We start from the raw sequence: 23,091 nt of genomic DNA on the forward strand, positions 1-23,091 counted from the left end.
AAAGCTAAAGATGACGACAAGCCCGCCCTCTGACCACCATGTTTCTGGCAACCTTCAGCGCGTACGCAACAGACGTTTCTCCGCCCAGTTCTATGGCAGAAGAAAAGCCAATAGGAGACCATTTCAACATGTAAATTATAATTTAAAAGGAGTGTTTATCCCTTTATATCCTTCTGTTTCCATAAAGTGGTTACAGATTAATTGTTCACTCATTTTTTATTAGAAAACAAGGCATTACTGAGACCATCTTCTAAGAGAACTGATTCACTCTGTCCACAGTGGGCTGTGAGCTGAGTCACAAGCAACATCTTACGACTCAGCAATAATATAGTTGTACTGGGACCAAGTGTCCTGGAATATTCTGGAAAATTCTGGCTTTTTGTTCGAGGAGTGTTTGTTTGAACATGAAGATGCTTCGCGTGATAGAAATTGAGCTATGACCATATGAGCCAGCTCCAAGATACGAATTACTTGTCACTCTTCACAAGGAAAATATACTGTTGAAGCAATAGAATAATGCTGAACCAATTCACAAGAGGGAATAATATAGAAGAATTTGTTGACATGGGCTAACAACATCAAGCACAACCCTCAACCTTGGCTATCAATGCTACTGTTTATTATTACTAAGCTGTCTTTTAAAAATATTGGCCTTACTTTTTGCTACTTAATACGTAAGCCCCATATGCCGTCATTCTTCCTAGAGTCTCTACTCAAGAAGCAGGGGGAGTATAAATCTTGGAACAACTTGTACCATTGAAAAGCACACATGCCATGTGGCCCCCAGATGACAGGAACAGACTGAATGCTAGTTCTTTCCAAGTCGAGGGAAGCAGTTTGAGAAACCAATGTGGACAATACAGGGAATCAGCTGATGTGCAAGCCCCACGGGAGGTTGCAGGGCACACACTGATTGTTTCAAGATTAGACACCTCTCTGTCCAGAGGGAGGGACACGGCACACCCCGAACCCTGCAGGAAATTAGAGAAACGCTTTCCACCCATTCGCCCTCCAGGACTGGTAACAGTTAGACATGTAATCAAAACATTGTGCGGTTATAAGACGATGGGACTCATTTTGTTCCCTGGGAGTAGAGTGACTCCAGAGGTCCGATCCATTCCCTTGCCAGACCTACTTGAGACAATGTGTGCGCAAAATAATCTCCAATCTCCATCTTTATTGTTATCCACCTATTTCGAAGGGGCTGAGCACAGGAAGTGTGTCTGTAATTGCGTGTAGCTCTTATTTTTCTGCCACTTTGAGAAGCAAACATTTAAAAAAAAGATTCTCAAAAACTCACTAAGGTTTACAGTTGGACATATCCCAATACAAATCCCTTGTGAATGAACATCTGGTTTGGCTTGCATCACATGTACATTGGTCATTACATAAAAGTACAAAATATCAACCATAAAATGTTGGAGCCTGACCAACCTTGAACACATTGGCCTGTCGCAGATTTTCTAACATTTTTGAGATAGTTCACTTGCAAAATCATCAGCCAGGTAGCATCATTCAGTTTTCTGTATTTGAATGCAACGTGCAGATGAGTAAATTTATATAGCGCTTTTATCCAAAGCGCTTTACAATTGATGCCTCTCAGAGCAGTTAGGGGTTAGGGGTTAGGTGTCTTGCTCAAGGACACTTCGACACGCCCAGGGCGGGGTTTTTGAACCGGCAACCCTCCGACTGCCAGACAATTGGTCTTACCTCCTGAGCTATGTCGCCCCTGAGCGAATTGGTATGCAGACACTATCCACCATATGTTGTTACCAGCCAAATGCATTAATGTGGATAAAATTAACAAAAGAAAACATCTGAACTGATATGGCAGCTACAGTCAATCCAATTACAGATTGGAAACTGAAAGGGTATACATTTAGTGTAAATGTTTATCATTTCAAAAAATCCATACCTCATTAACCAACAATTGTATGCACACAACATGGTACACATTTATGGCCCAATTGCATGTAATACAGAAATTAAATCTCATTCTTCCTTTCAAATGGGGTTCAAGCTGTTTAAGTGTTTGAGAAAAGCATCTCATTAATTACTGCACTCCATGTATGAACATGTAATGGAGGATTTTTGGTATTCATTTTTAAAAAAGTTTCTGGGTAAAACAGCTGCTACAGCCAATTATATTGCAGGTATAATTAAAAGGCCATTAATTCTAAAAGTTTACTTTTATATATATGTGAATTATATGAAATATTTAAGTCTTATACAGGCCTTGGATATGTGCCAAACCGCTTAATTATGTACCATTGTACTTTTAAAACTGTCATATTTTGCAAGCATATCACTTCCTCCACTCTCTTGCCCTGAATACAGTTAATCTAGTCTATTGATGGTACAGTGATTAAATCAAGACCAGATATCCTGTTTTTCCCAGGACAGTCCCATATTTCAAGCCCTTTTTCATGTGTCCTGACTTACTCTGAGAATTAATTTGACCATATTTCAGTCATACCATATTTCAATGGGTTTTCAGGCAGTAATTGGCATTATTGTAGGTTCTCATTGCATTACTGTATATACAGTCCTCCAGAGAATCTGGTCATCCTCGATTAAATCTTGTTTTCAAATATGAATTGAATCTATTCAACTAAACATTTTAAACCTATTAAACTAATGCACTATAAATATGTCAGCAAGATTTTTGTTTTCACTTTTTTGCAGATGTTTACTTATGTCTGGTACCAATTTATTGCAAAATGTATTATAAAGTATTTTTATTATTGTCATTATCATTCATTCATTCCACAGGCACTCTTACCCAGAGGAAATTTGCAAACCCCATGGGAAGAAACAGTTTGTATTGAAAGAGCTGCACATATGAGGACATAGAGGTCAGAAAGTAAGCTAGAATGGCAGGCATAAAATTAGGTTATTTAGCATTGTACAAAGCTGAGGTGTACTTTCCCCAATGCCAAGCACAGGCCAAGGAGGTCAAGGAGGGAGAGTGACTCAGAAATCTGCCGCTCCCAGACGGTGTCTGCCCGCCTCTCCCCGCCTCTCCTCGCCGCTGGGCTGGGCCAGAGCTGCGAAGAGGAAAGGGATGCCTTCTCCACCGGAGCCTAGGAGTGCTCGCTCATGGAAGACAGCGTTACACAAACAGCAAGATGAGCAAATACCGTGCCTTTTGTGCCTCTCCTGCGGCCCTTCCTGATAAAGGAGGGGAAGAACAGAAAGAGCGGAGCCACGATCCACTGTTTCCTTCCGCACCCTCTCTGGAGAGGTGCACAGAAGAACCTTTCTGCGCAGAGCCAGCACTGTAGACTGGAAACTCGAAATTCCTCTGTTTAATTCAATTGGTTAGTGCAAATTCACAACAGATCACGTAGAAAGCACTTTGGTTTCGTTAACCAACTGAATACTGATGAGCAATAGTACAATAGTACATACAATAGTATTAACTTTCATTCTGTCAATGCCAGATCAGAATGCACGTCAAAGACAAACTGAGTTGTTGCCTCGCCAGTGCTCCTTTATACGCACGTCAGGAGTGAACACCACTTATGGTCCACACAGGAAAATAATCCTTTTCTGTTATATTTTCAAAGTGATGCTGAGGGATATTGTTCAAAGCAAGACTGTCTCGCTGGTTAGAATTATGAAACCCAGATGGTGCCACAGAACCCTTTATTCAAAACACCATTGTGCATTTAAAGAGTTTTAGAGACACAGCTAAAATTTTGAATTTGGGTTTGCCAAAACTCCCAGGGCAACCAATACTGTTCTGGAAAACATTCACTCCCCTTCACCTCATTGATCTCTTCTTTGTGCTGCAGGAATTAATAACTCGTTGCTTGTGCCGTCAACTCCTTAGAGGGTCCATGAATGGCAAACAGAGTGCTAAGAACCAGCGAGAAGGTTTTTGAAGTTGTAATAATTTTTCTGGATCGATGTTCACCAACGTTTCCTTGCACTTCTCTGCAAGACTGCCAGTGGGCGCATGAGCACAAACTAACCCAAGACCGGCAGCTTTGCAGAAAGGAAGCAGTTCTGTACGTCTGCCGTTAGGAAATTGAACATTAGGAAACTTCACTTTGTGAGTTCACAAGGGCCAAGTCTCAGGGTGTGGTTAACACTGCCCCACATATGACTCATTGACTTTCTACTGGTCTTACTTTGAAGCCGTAAACAGTGGTGTTAGAGGAAACTGGCCGACAAGGGACCTTTAGGACACGGCGCCGCGTTTTAAAGCATTCTTGCACAGCTCGTTCAAAGAGAAGCCGCTTGTGGCCTCGCAGACGACAACAGTCAAAACTACTGTAAACGGCAACTCAAAAACTGCCACGTCTCTTAGAACATATGTTCTCCATTGCCCTCCTGTTGGGGAGCAATCTTGTGCAAGCTTATGACTTGGGGGTGGGAGGGGGGTGGAGGTGGTTTGGGCTACGGGATCGGGACTTTGCTCTCGTGGGTGAATGAAGCGGACCGGCTGAGGCTGCAGGGGCTTTTAATGAGGTCACATGTCAAACTAATGCATTGATCGTAACCTCTGTCAGGCCAGCAGGAGGCAAAGATGGCCAAGCTGAAAGCTCAGGAGAGCTGACCCATAAAACGAAGGAAATGAGGAGGAAATTGGGATTTCTTATCAATGCTGTGGTCACAAGGGGTCAGAGACATATGGAAAAGGTTTAAAACGGGGAACCATAAAGGCCTTTTTGTGCATATTGCCTTTCAGTTAGAGGTAAGATTAGGAAACGAAAACAAGGAAGTGATCATTTACTCATAATTGTATAAATATGCCAGTGGCAGCAGGAGAGCGCGATAGTGGTCTTGAACCTGTTTTTGGTGATTAATAAGCCTGCTAACAAACACTAATTGGAATTTATGTATTATTGCATTTATCTGGAGTGCTTTAATTAGCTACCGTGTCTCCAAACGAAGTAATTTAATTGAAACAGAATTTAAAACCAATTTTTTATTTTTATCTAAATATTTTCACAATGTGACCAAGTTAGAGCCACAACATTAAATAACGCATAATCAATTTAAAAGGAATTGGTAGCCAATGGGTGATCTTTCATTAACCTGGCTTGATTGTTAATTATGCAAAACAATCAAAAACATGTTCAGGATGATTCAGGTGCATCCTGTACCAGTAGCTCAAGGGCTCCCATCGAGTCCAATGTTTCCAATAAACAGAGGGGCTTTGACTTGTGCTACGCGAGCTCTGTCAACAATGCCTGCTAATGCCTCTCTCAACACTCTTCACTTTCCCATGCCCAATTTCAAGGTAGAGGATTCTCTTTGTATCCTTTGTTGTTGGTAGACAAGAGGACTACAGCCCAGGTATTAGAATTAGCCTCTGGGGGTTATTACATAGACCCTCTATAGCACAGCCCTTCACTCAGGAAAACAGATTCCACCTCACAGATCCGCAGATTCTTTTTCATGTGGACAACTCTTTGGCTGGCTGCCAACATTCACTGATACAAATAGTAATACAACTGAATCAAAATACATAGGCCTATTCCTACCAAAGCGGCAAACTACAATTACTCTCTTTGCGAATGACACATGCAAAATAAGGGCACTAGGCCGGTTTTAAGAGCACTTGATTACTGACAAGCGTGACCATGCTAATTACAACAGGAGGTCGCATTCAAATGCTTTCGGTTACATTTAGGAGGGACTGTTGATCGGTGGCCGTGGAAGAGAGAGGCGATTCTTTTCCTCTGCGCAGCCTACAAAGTCTCCCTGGTAACATTATTTGCAAGAGCTAACGAATCAAGCTCAAACATTGTGTTCGGCAGTAAAGTACAGTAAGGGGAGCTGGAGCGTGCTCGCTCAGCGTTTCAGTGCCAGAACAATTCCTCCGCCACGGGATCTGGGAGCCAGCAGGGGGTTCCCCCATTCAGAGCACTTTTTCTGGCGTGCACGTGGTAAGTGCAATAAATAAGGCTAGTTCCCTTAAAGCGCCATAAGCGGGGCAAAACAGTAGTCCCATTTCCTCCCTTTATGAGCCTTCCTTGGAACGTGCCAGGAACCCTGCACCCACGGTTTTATTGCATTTTAAATAAACAGTACAGGGTTACATAGCAGACTTGGCTTTTTCCACCGCGGAGCCGATTTGCCCGAAGCTTTAAAATATTGCAATGCGTTCCCTGCGAACATGAATGCTATGTACTTCATATGCTACAATTCAAGGAATTTACAGTAGAAACTATAAAACGCAGACAGCATGCTAACGTCAGCACGCCGGGGGCCTTCTTTGATCGGGGATCCAAATAAAGCTAATAAACATTGTGGCATTCACGGAAAGATCCATTTCTTGCCATTCTGTGTCCACTGGACTGATAATGGGAAATGTACAGTACAAGATTTAAGAGAATGGCCACAGAATATTGAGGCATTTCCCAGGTTCTTTCATTATAGCACTACTTTAACAGCCTGGTCGTCACAGAATTGCATTTCCAACTCATGTCCTGTGCTGAAAACAATTACAATTATAGATTTTTTTAGGGGATACACGTATTTCTGAAGGACTAATATAAAATAGGTTGATTCTTTTGTGGAACCTTATTAAAAGTAAAAAAAAAAAAACAATGGCGGCCTTTGCAGGTGCTTTTGGACAGTGTGTGATGTAAACACTCTACACTACAACAGGTCATTTAGGGGTTAATTACAAACGTTTAAAAAGTTGCCCGAATCAACGTCCAATGAATAGACCAGCACACTGTGTTTAATAAACATTTTCCATTTATTTCTTAAATATAAAACCTTTTTCCCCAGTCGGCCAGGGCCAAGACAGGACAGAAATGTCAAGAAGATAAGACTATTGCAGGAGAGCCGTCCCGTCCCAGTGTTGGATAATGACAACTCGGCTAAAAAACCTTCTCCAGGAATTTTAGTGATTTTGCGATGGTGAAAGGGCCATTTACTCCACGCCCTAGGGCGTGCAGCTAGGCGTCCGAACGCAAAGGGGGGGTGGGGGGGGTCGTCAGAAAAGCTGAGGACTGGACTGTTCGCAGCTCTGAAACACCAGGTATTTATAAGCTTTCCCACATGTGCTCTCACAGGGCTCACCGAGCCTTTTCTACAGTACATGTTGTGTCCTGCCTGCAAGTCCTCAGACACAACAAACACCTCGCAATTGTGCAAAAAAAAAAACTCTTTGGTAATCCAAACACTTTGCCAAGAAATGAAAAGAAAATACTATCCACAACTGTGAGATGGTTATACAATCCTTCTAAATAAACAATTTCTTAAAAAATCAGATAACAGGAAAAAAAAGAAAAGTGAAATTATATTCAATAAATTAGACAGCTGAAATGAATTGCAGATATCAGATGCAGCAGGTTTTGTTCGAAGAAGTAGAGAGATGAATTTCTACCAAATGTTTTAAAAAAAAAACAAACAAAAAAAAAACACATACTCACACAAACCAAAAACAGTGTTGTTCTGCATTATAAAAAAATATATTTAAAAAAACAAATACATGACAAATCATGTAAATCTATGGCCCACGATGATAGTTAAGATCGTTGTCACTTCAGACATCAATCTTGCCTGCTGATGTTGCAAATTTATGCTCCCATCTGTAAACATTCACAAGTAAAAATACATTTACCCCAATACCACTGGTGAAAATCCAAGGCTCACATGAATGATACTATGCTTTTCCTTTTATGAGAAGCTGAATTTTCTAGGACTTCATCAAGTTCCACAGCATTACCTAGAGTACCCACCATACCCCAGTCTCTACAATAATACAGAACAGTCAGAACTCTGTGAAAAAGACTTCAAAAGTTTTACTTCCTTAAACTTTACCGTTTCCATTCTTAAGTTCACACAAAAGAATGATGTTCTTTTTTTTTAACATTATTGTTTTAAAACTTTGAATTTGAAGTCCCATGAATGCTTGTGTCTTATAAAAAGTATTTCCAAAATATCCGAGTTGTCTGCACGAGTGTGTGAATGTAGAAAATAAATTAGGTAGTTAAAAATATTGATATTCAGCCAGCTTGGTCCATCCCCATTTTGTTCATGCTGTCCTCATTGATTGGTTATTACTACTGCTGAGTTTTCGGAAGCCGTGGTCATTCTTTTCGAGCCACAGTTCAGCCAGCTGCTGTGTTGACCCGTGCGACGAGGCCTTGGACCCCACGCACATTTTATACTGTTTGGGGTCAAGGTTGGGGTCACATATCACAGGGTGATGAACATGCACTATACCAGTGTCTGTGCTTCTGAATTGTCTAATTCCTGATTGGACAAATTTGTTAAAAAGGTCCACGTCCTCTAGGCCCCAGCCCTGGATGGAGACGTCAAAGCCCCCGGCTCGAACCAGGTCGCCTTTACATACACAGACTATGCCGTAGCCATAGTGTCTCCACAGCCCGGTTTTGGAGGTGAACACATAGTGGTTGTCGCTGGGAACCTTCCCCGCGTAGACAACCTTGGGGTCGTACTGGCTGAAGATGATCGGGAAGTACGTCTGCCCTCCCAGTACCGTGTTGCCCCTACACCTCTTCAAGAAATCGGCTGTAAACAGCAAATCGACGTCACAGTAGAAAAGCAAGGAGTCGTTGGAGAAGTGGGAGGAGCCTACTTCCAGGGCCAGGGCCCGGGAGAAGGGGCCCGACACGGGCCTGATCTCCATCTCGGCCCGGGGGTACTTCATGTGGTACTCCCTCATCAGCTCCGTCTGCTTCACCCGCTCGGTGTTGTTGTCCGTGCTGAACAGCAGGATCAGGAGCTTGACGTTCTGGTTGGGCACCAGGCACACCTTCTCGAAATTTGCCATGAAGCGCGCAAATATATCGTAGCGTCCCGAGAGCGGGACCAGGATGTTGATCTTCTTCTCCTTGGGCTCCTTGGGGTCAGAGCCCGAGCTCCCGAGCTTGAAGGGCACCAGCATCTTCAGGGAGTTGGACAGGAAGGACAGCGAGTCCGAGTCCTGGTTGATCCTGCTGGCCAGCGCCGCCGCGTCCATCTCCTCCTCCTCCCGGAACTGGATCCTGCTGAAGGTCTGCTGGAGGTAGGCGTGCCTCCTCACGGGCACGGTCATGGTCTTCCCCTTGTGCTTCTTGTAGAGCAGCAGCAGGTCCAGCACGTACTCGGCCCCGTACATGGGGTTGACCCGGCGGTAGCCGTACTGGATCTCCTTGAAGTCGATGACGCGGCCCCTGGTCTTGGCGTTGGCGTTGATCATCTCCATCACCTGCATTATGATGTCGTCCAGCGCCATCCTCTGCGACGTGTCCATGGTGCGGCGCGGGGGCTGCCCGTCGGCCGAGGAGAAGAGGTACTTCCCCGTCAGGAACTCCCACTCCAGGACGTCGTCGCGCTGGTGAGGGTGGAACCTCATGAAGGAGGGCGCCACGCCCAGCTGCAGGTCCTCCTTGCGCACCTCGGAGCTGCTGTAGCGGCTGACCTGCACGATCTCGCGGTGCAGCTGCACGGTGCGGTGCCGCAGCTCGGCGATCTTGCGGCTCAGCATGTAGCTGTGCAGCCGGTACTGGTAGGGCGGGTTCTTGTTGGGGTGCAGGGTGATGGCGCGGTGGATCTTGCTGTTGTGGAGGTCGCGGATGTACCCCTTCTTGTTGGGCTCATAGTTCTCGTAGAACAGCTGCTGCATCTGGAAATGAAGAGGAAGAAATGTTGTCATTTGTTGGCACTGCGGTGATAAAATTTGGTCATGAAAATTACTATCAAATTATGACGTTATCCCTAAGATACAAATGCCTCTAGCATCTGCCGCTAAAGAATAATAAAACCCTCACCATTAAAATACCAACTGACATAGCCAAACACTAACTGCACTAATTCCTTGCATGAAATTATTCCGTTCCCTTAAGCTGGGTTACTGCCCCGTTGCCAGCATCCTGCAAGTTCAACAGTGCTGTGCAGTACCAGGCTAGCCATTTCCTGTGGATCAGGAGTATCAAAACACTCAACAGAGATGCCGTTTATCAGAAGCCATGAAAATTCTCCCTAGTGTTAATTATAATGGGTTCAAGGGACACACTGTTGGTGAGTGCCGTGAAAGACCAAATATTGACGAGGAGCAAGTCTTTGGTGGGGAATGTTGACTCAAAACCTGTCGAAGCTTTAAAAACCTAATGTTACTCAAATCACGGGGGACCAAATGTTTAAACTGTGGTACAGCTGTTACGGTCTCCACTGGCAGCAATTCAGCCGTGGCCAAGAAGGAAAGTTTTGTGCTGTTGACTTCTAATGAAGAACTTATTAGGGAGCCAGGAGTCTATTTGCCAAAAATGGTTATGTTAAAAAAAAGGCCAATGTGAGAGGATAGTTTTTGGAATGTGGCCACTGATCGGTCCCCTTGGGAAAAGCCATACACAGAAATGGACGGCAGGAGGGAAGAAATGAGACTGGAAAGCAAAACCCAAATGTGTCCAGTCACAGGAATTGAGCAACTCTTTTTCCGTCACTGGATACACAACTCCACATGTACAAGCAGGCAAGCTATCAACAGATGCGAGAGCCAAGCTCTAAACAATGGTAGGCTTCAGTCAAAGTTGTGCTCTGTGGCCAAGGCCACTGTGTCATTACATCACATTCAGAGGCACTGGCACAACTAATGTTACTGGCATTTGTTATTTATGGTGTAGTTGTACGTCACTTCTAATTCAAAACAGCTAATCATATACAACTAATTTGGTTTCCTCGAACAACACAAAATGGTACGTCTCCTGATAATGTAAAAGGCTTGCAAGGAAATACTTTTTCAGAGAGTAAAAAAAAAAGAAAAGAAAAAAAAAAAAGATCTCTCGGGTGCAACAGCAAGATAATTTACAGAATGATGCCTTGGCAGCAATTAGCTTGTTTTAGCTTGACTGTGCTTCACATTGCTCCCATATAAATATACAAACTCAGGGCTATTCACAGGGGACTATCTACATTACAAACAAAACTGATCTACAGTCTAAACAAAAAATAAAAACCAGCAGAGTTTAATAAAAAGAAGAAAAAACCTCCCAGCCTTCAGTAACATGGTGTGAAATATTAAGGTATGAAAATACAATATGCCAAAATGAAGGATAGACACACATAGAACAAGACCAGGTCAAAACCTAGTATGTGGCTGGACCTAACACACGTGATCCGGCCGACCAATGGTGTAACTTCATCACTCACTCAGTCGCTCAGTCACAGACCCGCTGTTGCGGTCCAGCCAAAAACAGCCACTGCTGTACCAGCCACACCCACACAAGAAGCAATGCAGCTGAAGATGTACACACTCCCTACTTAACACTCACGCAGTACTACAGTAACCCAGGAGACTGACTGACATAAACCCATCCTGACCCTGGGGGATGAGGATAAGGTCTGCCAGTGCGATCTTAAATCTGTGACGACAGGCCTGTGATAATGGTCAGCGTCTTTATGGACTGAGCACAACCAGAAGCCCTTCACAGACGCAATGCGAGGAAGACAGCCTGGATATATCCCCATTCCAACACTGTCTACTGTCTAATGCAGTACAGTGTGCTTAGTCAGAGCCGTTACTCTGGATAACCATACATTTGCAGAGGTGCTGAACTCCCCCTTGTAATACAAACCTGACGCAGAAAACAAAACCGTAGGGGGCTGCAATTAAAGAACAGGCACAAATTCATAATGGGTTTTAACTAGACACACACGGGACCACTTTTCTGAATGGGCAATTTTCCTTCAAGCCCAGCTTCTTGGGCTTTTTAATGTTTGTGCCAAAAGTGTGATTGAGACACAAACACAGACAGAGACCTGCAATTCAAACTGACACCGTCACCTACGCGTTTAACTGACAAATCCTCCGACTCGCGCAGTCCGCTCTCAACAGAACACGGGTGCCGGCCCTGATGAGCACGCGGGTGGCCCTCCGCAGGAAGGCTGTTCCTACCCCAGTGCCTGTGTAAATGTTACCGAGTGTTACGCGTTTGCCTGTGTAAATGCTAGACATTTTTTTCCGCTGGATTGTGAGTAAAGGGCAGTGTGGTGGTGAAACAGAGAACGCTCCGAACGGAGGCTCCCCTCCTCCCACAACTGTAACTATTACTGCTGTACTTTCAGGTTATCATAAAACTGCCATAACCAGTAAGGAGAACGAGATGGACGATGCTGGCTACAGAATGCTCGGTCTGGTTTTGCTAGCCAAGTAGAACACTGCTGCTTGAAGCACAATGCCAGAGCACGGGGTCACGCCGTCTGCTAGGCCTCGTCCAGCTGTGAGCGGACAGCGGTCCGGATGTTTGCTGAGCTTTCCAATGGCCGCTCCTTCATTAGAGCTCCAGTAATTGCCTGACCTTTGAATACCCTACTTAACTGCCAGTTATAACTCATTATAACAATTTTTTTTACAGCCATTAACCTGCTCACACTGTTCGTTTCACTTTGATCTCATGACCCCCCAGGGAGCCTTATTAAAAAAGGCTTAAGCGGCAGAACAATGAATTTATGTCTTTCGCTTTGACGGTAATGATTCGCATGCTGGCTGTATTCCGCAAAAACACCTGTTCTGTGATGAGTAAGAGTAAGAGACTGTTTCAGTGTAAACTAACAGAACATGGCAGACCCCCCACAACACTGCAATAAACATTTCATGCAACTGAGTGACCTACTGATGTGTGATGTAATGAAAACTATGAAACATCTAAGCAGAAATGTGTACAATACCATACATTCTTATGCGTGCACACTGATGAGGTGTTACAAAACCAAAAACAAAAATGTAAATTACATTTCTAAGAAATGTTTGTCTGCCTTCAGGGCAGGGCCCATTGGTATGTGCTTTTCAAAAAAGAGCCAATAAGAATTTGTTCCATAAACGAGAGCAACCACATGACAACATGGTCATGACAATAGCCTTGTATTCACAGAAAGAAAATTGACTTCCAAAGTCTTTGGTTTGTTTGCGTTAGGTTTGCAGTGACAGTTCTCATTGAATGCTTTAGCACTCTCCCTCCCAATCATTTACAATTACACATTTACAATGACAAATACAGACAAAGAACTCAAACTTTCCCCAAATCACACCGAGCCAGAGAACTGCAGCTTTCCCATTAGTGCTTCTGATAAGGCTGTCCTTCCAGAGCCCCACAGCCTAAACAAATAACGACACAACCAAAAGATTTATAGTAAGAGGATAACAGATTGAGCAGTTGACTCGGGTAAACAACCAGTCCCTTCTGTTTAATGTCAGCTCTAATGAGGCCTTCTACAAGTTGTCTGGGAAGGAAAAATCTGTGATAAAACTCACAGTACAACCAAAGGGAAACAATGCAGCAGCGCCCCTTCGTAATCTCAGAGCGCGTGTTTACATTTTATGAGCTGCAGTAAGGTGCAAGCCCGAGGCTGTTTACATGAGACTGTGCTGTACGGTCAGTTCGCACAGGGATACACTGTTACGCACGGCAGCTACTCACCAGCCGCGGGGGGGCAACCATGGGAATGACCTTACAGTCGCGATGCGCGCGAGCGTCACGGACAAATCCTGCTTAGCAATCAGCACCTGAGGATTTACTTCAGCGCTGCGCAGGGTGTGAAATCGAGCACGTGAAAATGTGCGCTAGCAGGAACGATGAAAGGGGAGGGAAGCAAGGACACGAGTCGGAGCAGGAATTCTGGAACTCATCCATGAGATCTCCAACCACCACACCGGAGATCCAGTTTAAGAAGCCCAGGCACCCCGCCGTGTGTGCAGAGATTGGGAGAGACACACTGCCGGTTGTAACTACATGTAAAATGCCCAAATGACAAAAGAAAAAAAAGATCTGAGCAAATGCATTTTATATCAAATTTATTTCACAATAAATGGAACTTAAATGGTCTGTTCCATTTTGGATCTTTTCAGTTGCACATGAATATTCCTCAATAGATATTAGTAAGCTTTTAATACACTGGTCGTGCTTGAAATGGCTTTACTCCCCTTAACAGGGAGCCAATGATCAATGAGGATGCCAAGATGCTCCACTCAAGGAGAAGCCAGGTTACATCAGCAGCTCTGTGGCTGTCTGGTGGCTTTGCTTGGCTTCATGCAGTGTACACCCGGGCGTGCCAGCTCCTCTCTGCACTGAGGGGTCATTGTGCCGGACTCTTACTGTCCGACCACTTATTCATAAAGGCTAATTAAAAGGACACAGCCCCAGTGTGTGAGATCGACTCTCGCTCTGACCCAACCGCCTCTGTTGCACTGAAACCCCATTCTGTTGTAATGCCGCATTCACTGGAGCTAATCCTGTTACAGGGACCGTCTCGCCTCTTGCCTGTGTCGGATTGGGCCGGCTCCCGCTGTGTGGCTGCTGTGAGGGTACGTGTGCTGGGGCTGGATAATCCCGCTCCCGCTTTGGAGTAATAATGTAATGATAATCATAATAATACGTGGAAGTGGAGATTACTCTGCACACGGGTTCTGCCTCAATGACAGGATTTTGGTTCTTTCAGCTTTTGTAAGCGAGAGGAAAAAGGCAGCGTGTGTGTGTTGCGCGTACGTGCGGGTTTGAATGTGTGCGTGTGTGTGCGTGTGTGTGTGCGTGCGTGCGTTTGAACGCGTGCGTCCGTGTGTGTGTTTGTGGGAGCTATGCCATTACCCACTGCTGAGTCAACAGCAGCTCCACCACAGACTCTGCCATCTATCACCAGACTGAGTGGAATAAGGGAGACCACAGACAAGTGTACAGGAGAGAAGCAAGAGAGTGAGGAGAGGAGGAGGAATATGGGGTGACATTGGTGAGGAATACCTGGTAGGGGAAGGAGAGTGGCTCTGTCCCTAAGGAAGCCAATATCTGGTTTTAATCAGCACACACCGCTCAGAACCTGCAGCGATGCGCTCCACGCAAAGCCAATTGGAAATGCTATTATGCTGATCTAATTGGCTCTTTTGTAGCCGAATTTGGTCCGTCAAAATTGATTTTCTACCCTCTCCTCATGCGAATCCATCCACCTGGCGACGGTTCCCGAAATGGCAGCAGTCGATGGAACTGCTCCTTCGGAGTAAAAGGGGGAGGGGGGGGGGACACCCCGTCTGTTTTTTGTTGATTCTGTGGAAAATCTTTTGCCTGAATTGACTGTTGAGATATTCCATATGACTTCATTATTTTCACAGTCTTGGGCAGGGAGACAGCCATTCATGCGCTTTCGAACAATATCAGGTTGCGGTGGCCGTCCAATTAAATTACGCAGGCTGTGGAGCCGTGTCCACGGAACGAAACGCTGACTGCATTTTGCTTATTTCGGGAAACAAACCTGTGGAGAGTAAAAGACTTCCTGTGCAGGGAATGACAGACTGGAGTGAAGGGCCGGCTGGCTTTTGGTAAGATCACAGGAGACAGCTATGACACGTTTTCCCACATACACAAGTCAGACGGCGAAGGAACATATGGCGTCGTCCGCTAGGTTTCTTCATTCGCGGCAAGACACGGGCTTCAGCTGGAAATAATTTGCCTCCCAGTTTGGTTTGGAAACTGGAGCGTTCCTGGTGTTCAACAAAATGCTGCTGCTTCTTTGGTGTTCTGCTGCGTCGCACCTCTCGAGAGTAAGGGGAAGCCCAACTCCTGCTTTTTTGCACTGAGACAAGTCGAGGAGGCAAAAAAATGGCAATTATAACTCAACTAAATCCCGGTGTGAAAAACAAACGTGTCCGCAAATTTGTTATAACGACTGAGTTCATTCACACTGTCCAAGTTCTAATCAACATACAAGCCTAATGTGCACTTCTCTTGCCAAGCTTAGAGTTACCAGTATAACGTGGAGTCCCTTTACACGTCTACCCACAACAGCAGCCCTGTTTTCAAAACCATCCGTCCACACTGTTCAGCCAGCTCTACATAGTCAGTATGCCTCATAATCAGATTACATCTATAGCGTTAACCACCTCATAAGTCACACCATGTTACTTTATCAGTTTATTTACTTCTTATACTTCCCTCTAAGATATGATGAAATTCATCCGTGTGGGTGCTTTCAAATGTAAGACGTTATCTAAACATGCACTTGGCATAAAATAAATGACCCGAATCTCAGGGTTGTGTGCACGGTAAACTCAGGCCAATGCAAAGTATTCACAGTATAAGCATTTATTTATTTTTTTTTTTGACAATTGGTTTGCTTTTGACTACATGAGGGTCTTACATCCAGGCTTTCTTTTCTTGCTTAGTAGCTCATGATTGTACTTTGAAATGATTCAACATTTCAAATATCATTTCACTGTCATACCTGATTATCTATACTACTTAGACCTCCTTGGTACCTCCATCTAAACCACCCTTGGACTATATTACTTGTTGGGGGGTAAATAATTTAAAACACACTGGTAAATGAAGCCCACAGCTGTTTAGATGGAGGTACCAAGGGCACACCACACAAATCTGCCCATACATGGCAGGGTCATAAATGCTTAGTCCAACAAACACTTCCCCAAGGATCGTAATTATATTTTGTCAGCGTGTCAGGAGTCTTTGAAATGGATCCAATAAGTCAAAGCCCTCGAAAATGACAAGGCAGAAAAAAAAAATGTGTGCTGAGGTTTAGGCCTACAATGTGCACGTTCCAAGAGAACGCGTTTATCCGCGCGTTCCAAGCCGCTTTCTCTTCGGGCGTACAACATCTTTCCAGGTGATTTGCAAAGGAGGTAAATAAATGGGTGGTTGACAGCTCCAGTCAGAGGACTATACCATGTTGGCAGAATTAAAGAGCTCTGGGCTTGCCTGGGCCCGCTCAGCTCAACTCCCTGGAACTGAAACCGCGGTGTAAAACAGCCGATGTTCCATAAATCAGAGGTTTTCCCAACACGCGCCATTCATCTATTCCACATAGCAACAGCAGTCCCCTCTGCATGGACCCTGGACCCAGGCAAACAGGAGATTAAACATAAGCTACGGCCAGCCGCTTCCAGCCCATTTGTCATTATTTATTAGCTAGCGGACTTACATTTTAACTGTTGTCCGATTATGCGGTTACGTATTTGCAAAATAAATTCAGGCAAAAACAGTTCATATTTCAGTTGGTTTCCTTGGAACATCTAGTAATAGATCAAGTTCATTTACTGCTATGCCACAGGCAATTCCAGGCTCACACCTCAGGGGTGGGCACATGGGAGGGGGCGTAGTGGTGAAATTAAAAGCCAGGAGGAGGCCATTCCCACAGAGCATGCTGACTCGTGGCTCGTACCGGCTGAAGTGAAGTGGACACGGCCGCCATTGTCTGAGGCTGCTGCCTGTTCACTGAAATTCACTGGGATTGTCAGGCTCGGGCTGTGGGTTAATTGGCTGGACAGTCAAAAAGGATTTAGCTGGCAGAGACTCCTTTTTAATTGGGCTACTCCGATTCTTTATCGCCGAGGCTAATCTTTCAGCCCGTCCCTTGTCCCCGAGCTGGGCCGCGTCACCCCTCCAGATTCGGTTACCTTATAATCAAGTCAAGGCTGCAGAGCCAGGAGAGAAGAGTAACTTTCAAATCAAAAGCCAAAGACCAGACGGCCAATCGCTGGCTGCCGTTGATGGTGACATTCACCTGACCACCTGGCCTTTTAAACAAACACGTGTTCCTCGCCATCACTCTTTCTCTTCTTGAAGTGGTCAAGAAAGCAAAGCAGTAAGCGGTAACACGAGCAACCCCATCCCTTTCAAAGCTCTCCCCCTGAACCTCACCATAAAACACTAAATAAATACCTGGTGTGAAAATAAATTAATGAGCCCTTTTCTGGTCTGTAATCTTACATGCAACGTGCCAATTAAAAGCAAAGAAAACCAAACATTAAACAGGAGCACCGTGTTCAGCACACGGCCCAGAGCAGACAAGGCACGGTGTTAGACTTCAATATCCACACGGCGAGTTCAGGGGGCTTATTTTTTTATTACAGGGGACCCGCTGCCTTTAATAATGCCGCGCGAGCGAGCGCGGCCAACGGCGGCGAAACCCGACGGAGCCGCGATCTGATAAGCGGCGAAGGCTCCGCTGAGACGGCCTCAGCAGGGAGAGAGAGAGAGAGAGACGGGTCGGAGAGGTGGCGGAATCTGGAGGAAGCGGAAAGAGGCCGCTCGCCCCCCCGGTCCCGGGAGGACAAACGACGCGGCCGGCGCTAAACGAAACCCGGCGCCGCAGCGGAGACGATAAGTCGAGGCTAACGACAGGGTCAGTCAGCCATTGTTGTTCAAGTATGAAATCAGTTCAATTACCAGACCCCGATGGCTAAAGAAAGGAGGAAAGAAAGCGCTACTGGAAGGATGGACGAGGGCAGCAAAGATGTTTGTTTGCAGCACCAGATGGCACACTCGATTCCAGGAAATATCTGAGGGACAGAGCCGGCGGTTGACAGTCAACATATCAAACGAGGTTATTGATTGCAACCGCAGGAGAACTTAAACGAAACCCTTTATGACTCATCCCTTCAAAATGATATTTCTCTCAATGCTAAGAAGCAGGAGATGATTAACGGGCTGTTATAGAACAGCTTCGGTCCGCTGGCCAAACCGTTATTAGGGAGCACCCACTGAATTTATGGGCCCACGACGGCCTCGCCGTTACGAAAGGCGTCGCGATCGTACGCCACCGCGAGCGTGTGGCAGCAGGCCGGGTCCCCGTTGTACGGGGTGTGAGAACCGCAGCCGAGAACAATTGGGAGGGAGGGGAGCGGGCGGGGCGGGGCCGATCCCGAGGACTTTCCTTTTTCTGGCCACGCCCGCACAAGCCGCAGGGCGCGACGCTTCAAAGACCAGGGCAACCGTTCTGCCCCGCCCGGCTTGGTCATGGCGCCACCTCGGTAATTCCAGGCCTCGGCCGCGAAGCAATTTCCCGGGCCGGCCACATTTGGCAAACGCAGGGACCTTGGTCATCCAACAGAGGGGAAAAAATAACTGATGTAACGTTCAAATCTTCCACCTCGCACCGCAACTCCTTTTTGGTACGTTGCACAGACAGGCCTGGTAAACCAATTAATCAGCAGCTAAGAAGCCGTAACACCGCTTTTCCTGATGAAGTCCATTTACAAGCAATGGCAAAAACTGCTGTTGCTCACCTACTCCAATCAATATCCAGTCCATATCCACTGAAAAGAAACATACCAGAACACTATCAATTATATTCAGAAAGACTGCTTTTATTCTTTATTTCTGTCTTCTACGCTGGCCCCCCGACTCCCCACTCCCCACTCCGAAGGTACAATGAAGTTTGGTCACTGAATTGTTGGACTATTTTGTAGAAGACCATTTATACTTATTTGCCTTTACTGTACATGCGCATACAACATTAATGCACACCATTTGTTACATTTAAACGACAGTAAAGCTGAAGTTTCTCTCTTCCCACCACCGACCCACCACCCCTGTTACATGGCGTGTGAATATTAATAAATCAATACAAATGCAGTTCCATGACCTCATGCATTCTCATTTGCATGAGAAGGGAAATAAAAATCCATATTTACTTTTATAATGTATGTAAGCTATAAAGTCATTCTGTGTACGCGGGAAAAGTGCTGGCGCACCACTTTATGATCACTCTACATGCATTACCGGAAGTCTACGTCCATTTGAAATTTAAATCATTTCCTTCTCAGCACAAAGAAATCCGATTACGTTCACCGACTCCACGAGTGCTACTGCCGTAGTTCACCGTCAAATGACTACAAGAAACAGGCTTCGTACATACACATTCGCATTAAATCGCAACTGGTATGAAATGACAGAAGTGACTGTACACAATGGTGGAGTTCTCTTCAGCAGCCAGCAGCTGTCGGGAGAGATAAGGACCGTCTGCAGGAGCCGGGGCTGCGAGCGGGTCCCCCAGCTCCAGTCAGCTGCAGACGAGCCACCGCCACTACGCCAGTGATGCTACGGCCTGCGTCACTCAGAGGTCCACTCTCACAGTCTCAGAGGTCCACTCTCACAGTCTCAGTGGTCCACTCTCACAGTCTCAGTGGTCCACTCTCACAGTCTCACAGTCTCAGTGGTCCACTCTCACAGTCTCAGTGGTCCACTCTCACAGTCTCACAGTCTCAGTGGTCCACTCTCACAGTCTCAGTGGTCCACTCTCACAGTCTCAGAGGTCCACTCTCACAGTCTCAGTGGTCCACTCTCACAGTCTCAGAGGTCCACTCTCACAGTCTCAGTGGTCCACTCTCACAGTCTCACAGTCTCAGAGGTCCACTCTCACAGTCTCACAGTCTCAGTGGTCCACTCTCACTCTCACAGTCTCACAGTCTCAGTGTCCCTCTCACAGTCTCAGTGGTCCACTCTCACAGTCTCAGAGGTCCACCTCATCCACAGTCTCAGGGTCACTCTACGTCTCAAGGTCCACTCTCACAGTCTCAGTGGTCCACTCTCAAGCCTCAGTCCAGGGTCCACTTCACAGTCTCAGTGTCACTCTCCAGTCTCAGAGTCACTTCCGCCCATGGTGGTCCACTCTCGGCCTCACAGTCTCGAGTCCCTCTACAGTCGTGGTCCACTCACAGTCTCAGAGGTCACTCTAGCTCCTCTCACAGTCTCAGGCACCCTCACCAAGTCCACCTATCTCAGTGTCCACTCTACAGTCTCAGGGTCCACTCTCACGTCTCAAGTACTCTCACAGGTCCTCCACAGTCTCAGTGTCCACTCTCAGTCTCAGAGTCACTCTCACAGTCTCAGTGGTCCACTCCACAGCTCACAGTTCAGAGGTCCTCTACAGTCTCAGTGGTCCACTCACAGTCTCAGAGGTCCACATCTCACAGCTCAGTGGTCCTCTCACAGCTCAGGGCCACTCTCACAGTCTCGGGTCACTCTCACAGTCAGGTCCACTCTCACAGTCTCACAGTCCAGTGTCCACTCTCACAGTCTCAGAGGTCCACTCTCACAGTCTCAGTGGTCCACTCTCACAGCCTCAGTCTCAGTGGTCCACTCTCACAGTCTCAGTGTCACTCCACAGTCTCAGGTCCACTCTCACAGCCTCAGTGGTCCCTCTCACAGTCTCAGTGTCCACTCTCACAGTCTCAGAGGTCCACTCTCACAGTCTCAGTGTCCACTCTCACAGTCTCAGTGTCCACTCTCAGTCTCAGGGTCCACTCTCACAGTCCATGTCCACTCCACAGTCTCAGGTCATACAGTCCAGTAGGTCACTCTCACAGTCTCAGGGCCATTCACAGTCTCAGTTCAAGGTCCACTCTCACAGTCTCAGGCCACTCTAGCTCATGACAGTCTCATACAGTCTCGGCCCCTCCAGTGGCACCTCACAGCTCACAGTCTGAGTGGTCCACTCTCACAGTCTCACAGCTCAGTCTCAGTGGTCCACTCTCACAGTCTCAGTGGTCCACCCTCACAGACTCCATTCGCCGGAGACGATAGGCCTCTGTAACACTCACAGTGCCATGCACTCATAATGCATGGCAAGGCCAGAGGTGTCGTATTACAAAACAACCAGTAACAGAAACCAGATCAGCACTATCAAAACTCATAATCCAGTCTGGCCTGTTGGACAGGGACAAAATGTTCAAATGGATTACCATCTAAAATGCTTTCCCCCGTTGCGCAGGTCTGCTTGCATACTACTCTCAGCCGCTGTCCTTATCTGCTCACCCGCATTATTACTTTTCCCGCAAACGCTGCCTATGGAACGGGCACCGTGTGAGTTTCTCAGATAAGTCCCTGCAGCCGTAACGGCACGGATGTTCTCGGCACTACGGGAAGATCCGTATTTTCATTCCAGGGTTAAACCGAGCGTGCGCTTCCTTGCGGCCGAGAGACTACGCCGTTTCTGACCACGCCGTTTCTGACTACGCCGTTTCTGAAGGGGCTTTTTGTCTTCGCGCAATCACCTCAAAATGACCATTCAGCCCTTAATAAACGGGGAATAAACGGCGGCGCTGAAAGGAGCCGTCTGGAAGCCGAGCGTCGGGTTTCTGACCTTGGCGCGGCGGCTGCAGGCTCCGCCGCTCTGCCGCCGGACGCCAGAGACGGGGACGGGGCGCTCGACGGGCCAAAGACCGCCGTTTAGGAAAATGTGAAAACCCCGCTGGATATTCCGCTTAGCTCAGCGTCCGTTTTGGCGGCCGGAGCGACGGCGGCGGAGACGGCGAGGCACGGACCTCCTGCGCGCGCTTTCCCCAGAGGAACAGGAACCTGGAAACCGCGACGGCGTGTACATTTCACAGAGATTAATACACGCAAACCTCACTCTAATCACAACCTGTTGATGTATTCCTCCGTCAGGCTCAATCTTTTCCCATTCCACATTGAAAAGTTAGCAATTGCAGGGCCTGTGTGTCACCCTATAGGCTAGCTCGACTCAGACAGCGTCTCCTGATTGCTTTAGGAGCCCTGCCCTGAAAAAGGTCACTGGGGTTATGACTGCTGAACAAACCCCACCATTTAGCCACGAAGAACAATTATCCAGCTAACTAGGAGGGCAGCAAGTCACATGGCTTTTCTAACAAGTAGCCAAGTCATTTGATGCGCTGATAATGTTAGCTAGCTAGGTAACTCAGCTTGCATATATGGTTCATAGGTTGATACTTCCCATTTCCCCATGTAACATTTTAAACACTTGTATCATTAGGTACCTAGTTGAGGTGCTGCCTCTCAGTCTCTTAAATATGAGTGCGCACGTGTTCGCACGTGTCTGCGTGCAAAAGAAAGAGAGACTGAAACTGAGATAGGGACAGGAAGGCAGTACGATCAACACATTCCACGTACACACATAGCTATTTGGCCACACGCCAGCAAGGCAAGTGCACAGGTTTTGTCAGCAGACAAGCTCATATAGGTTTATATAAATGGGCCAAACATTGGTATTACAGCATGCTAGGGCTATAATGCATAAGAAAGACACAAAAAATTAAATGCATCTTGCCTCAGGTATTGACTTTGAAAATACAACACCAACCCTGCTATCTGACCATTGTGAGTTATGATACTCTTACAGTATAAGAAGACAGATTTCTGAATAGCATACACTCAAAGGCAGATATTAAATTCACAACAGCAACAAAAGGCTAAACAAAGTGATTGAATCAAGATCTGGTTATGAAAGCGAAAAAGGGTACATTGTGTGCTTCTCCGTACCCATTGTGGCTCAGGAGACAAAGCCATCACATCTGCAGCGGATTTGAAATCATTGTGCAAATATGATTCCATCAACAATTTCCAAAAGGCTCGCAAGCAA

The 23,091-nt window shown here is 46.3% G+C and overlaps 1 protein-coding gene across 1 annotated transcript in view; it reads right to left on the reverse strand.

The window, feature by feature from the left end:
* Positions 1-6,699: 6,699 nt before the first annotated feature.
* Positions 6,700-23,091, reverse strand: part of chsy1 (chondroitin sulfate synthase 1) — a 49,829-nt gene continuing 33,437 nt past the window's right edge. The window contains exon 3 of the mRNA XM_064336635.1: positions 6,700-9,598. Within this exon, the coding sequence (XP_064192705.1) occupies positions 8,003-9,598 (1,596 nt within the window). The 3' untranslated portion in view covers positions 6,700-8,002. The remainder of the gene's footprint in view (positions 9,599-23,091) is intronic.

Source organism: Anguilla rostrata, chromosome 5 (assembly GCF_018555375.3).
Source record: "Anguilla rostrata isolate EN2019 chromosome 5, ASM1855537v3, whole genome shotgun sequence".
Taxonomy (NCBI): domain Eukaryota; kingdom Metazoa; phylum Chordata; class Actinopteri; order Anguilliformes; family Anguillidae; genus Anguilla; species Anguilla rostrata.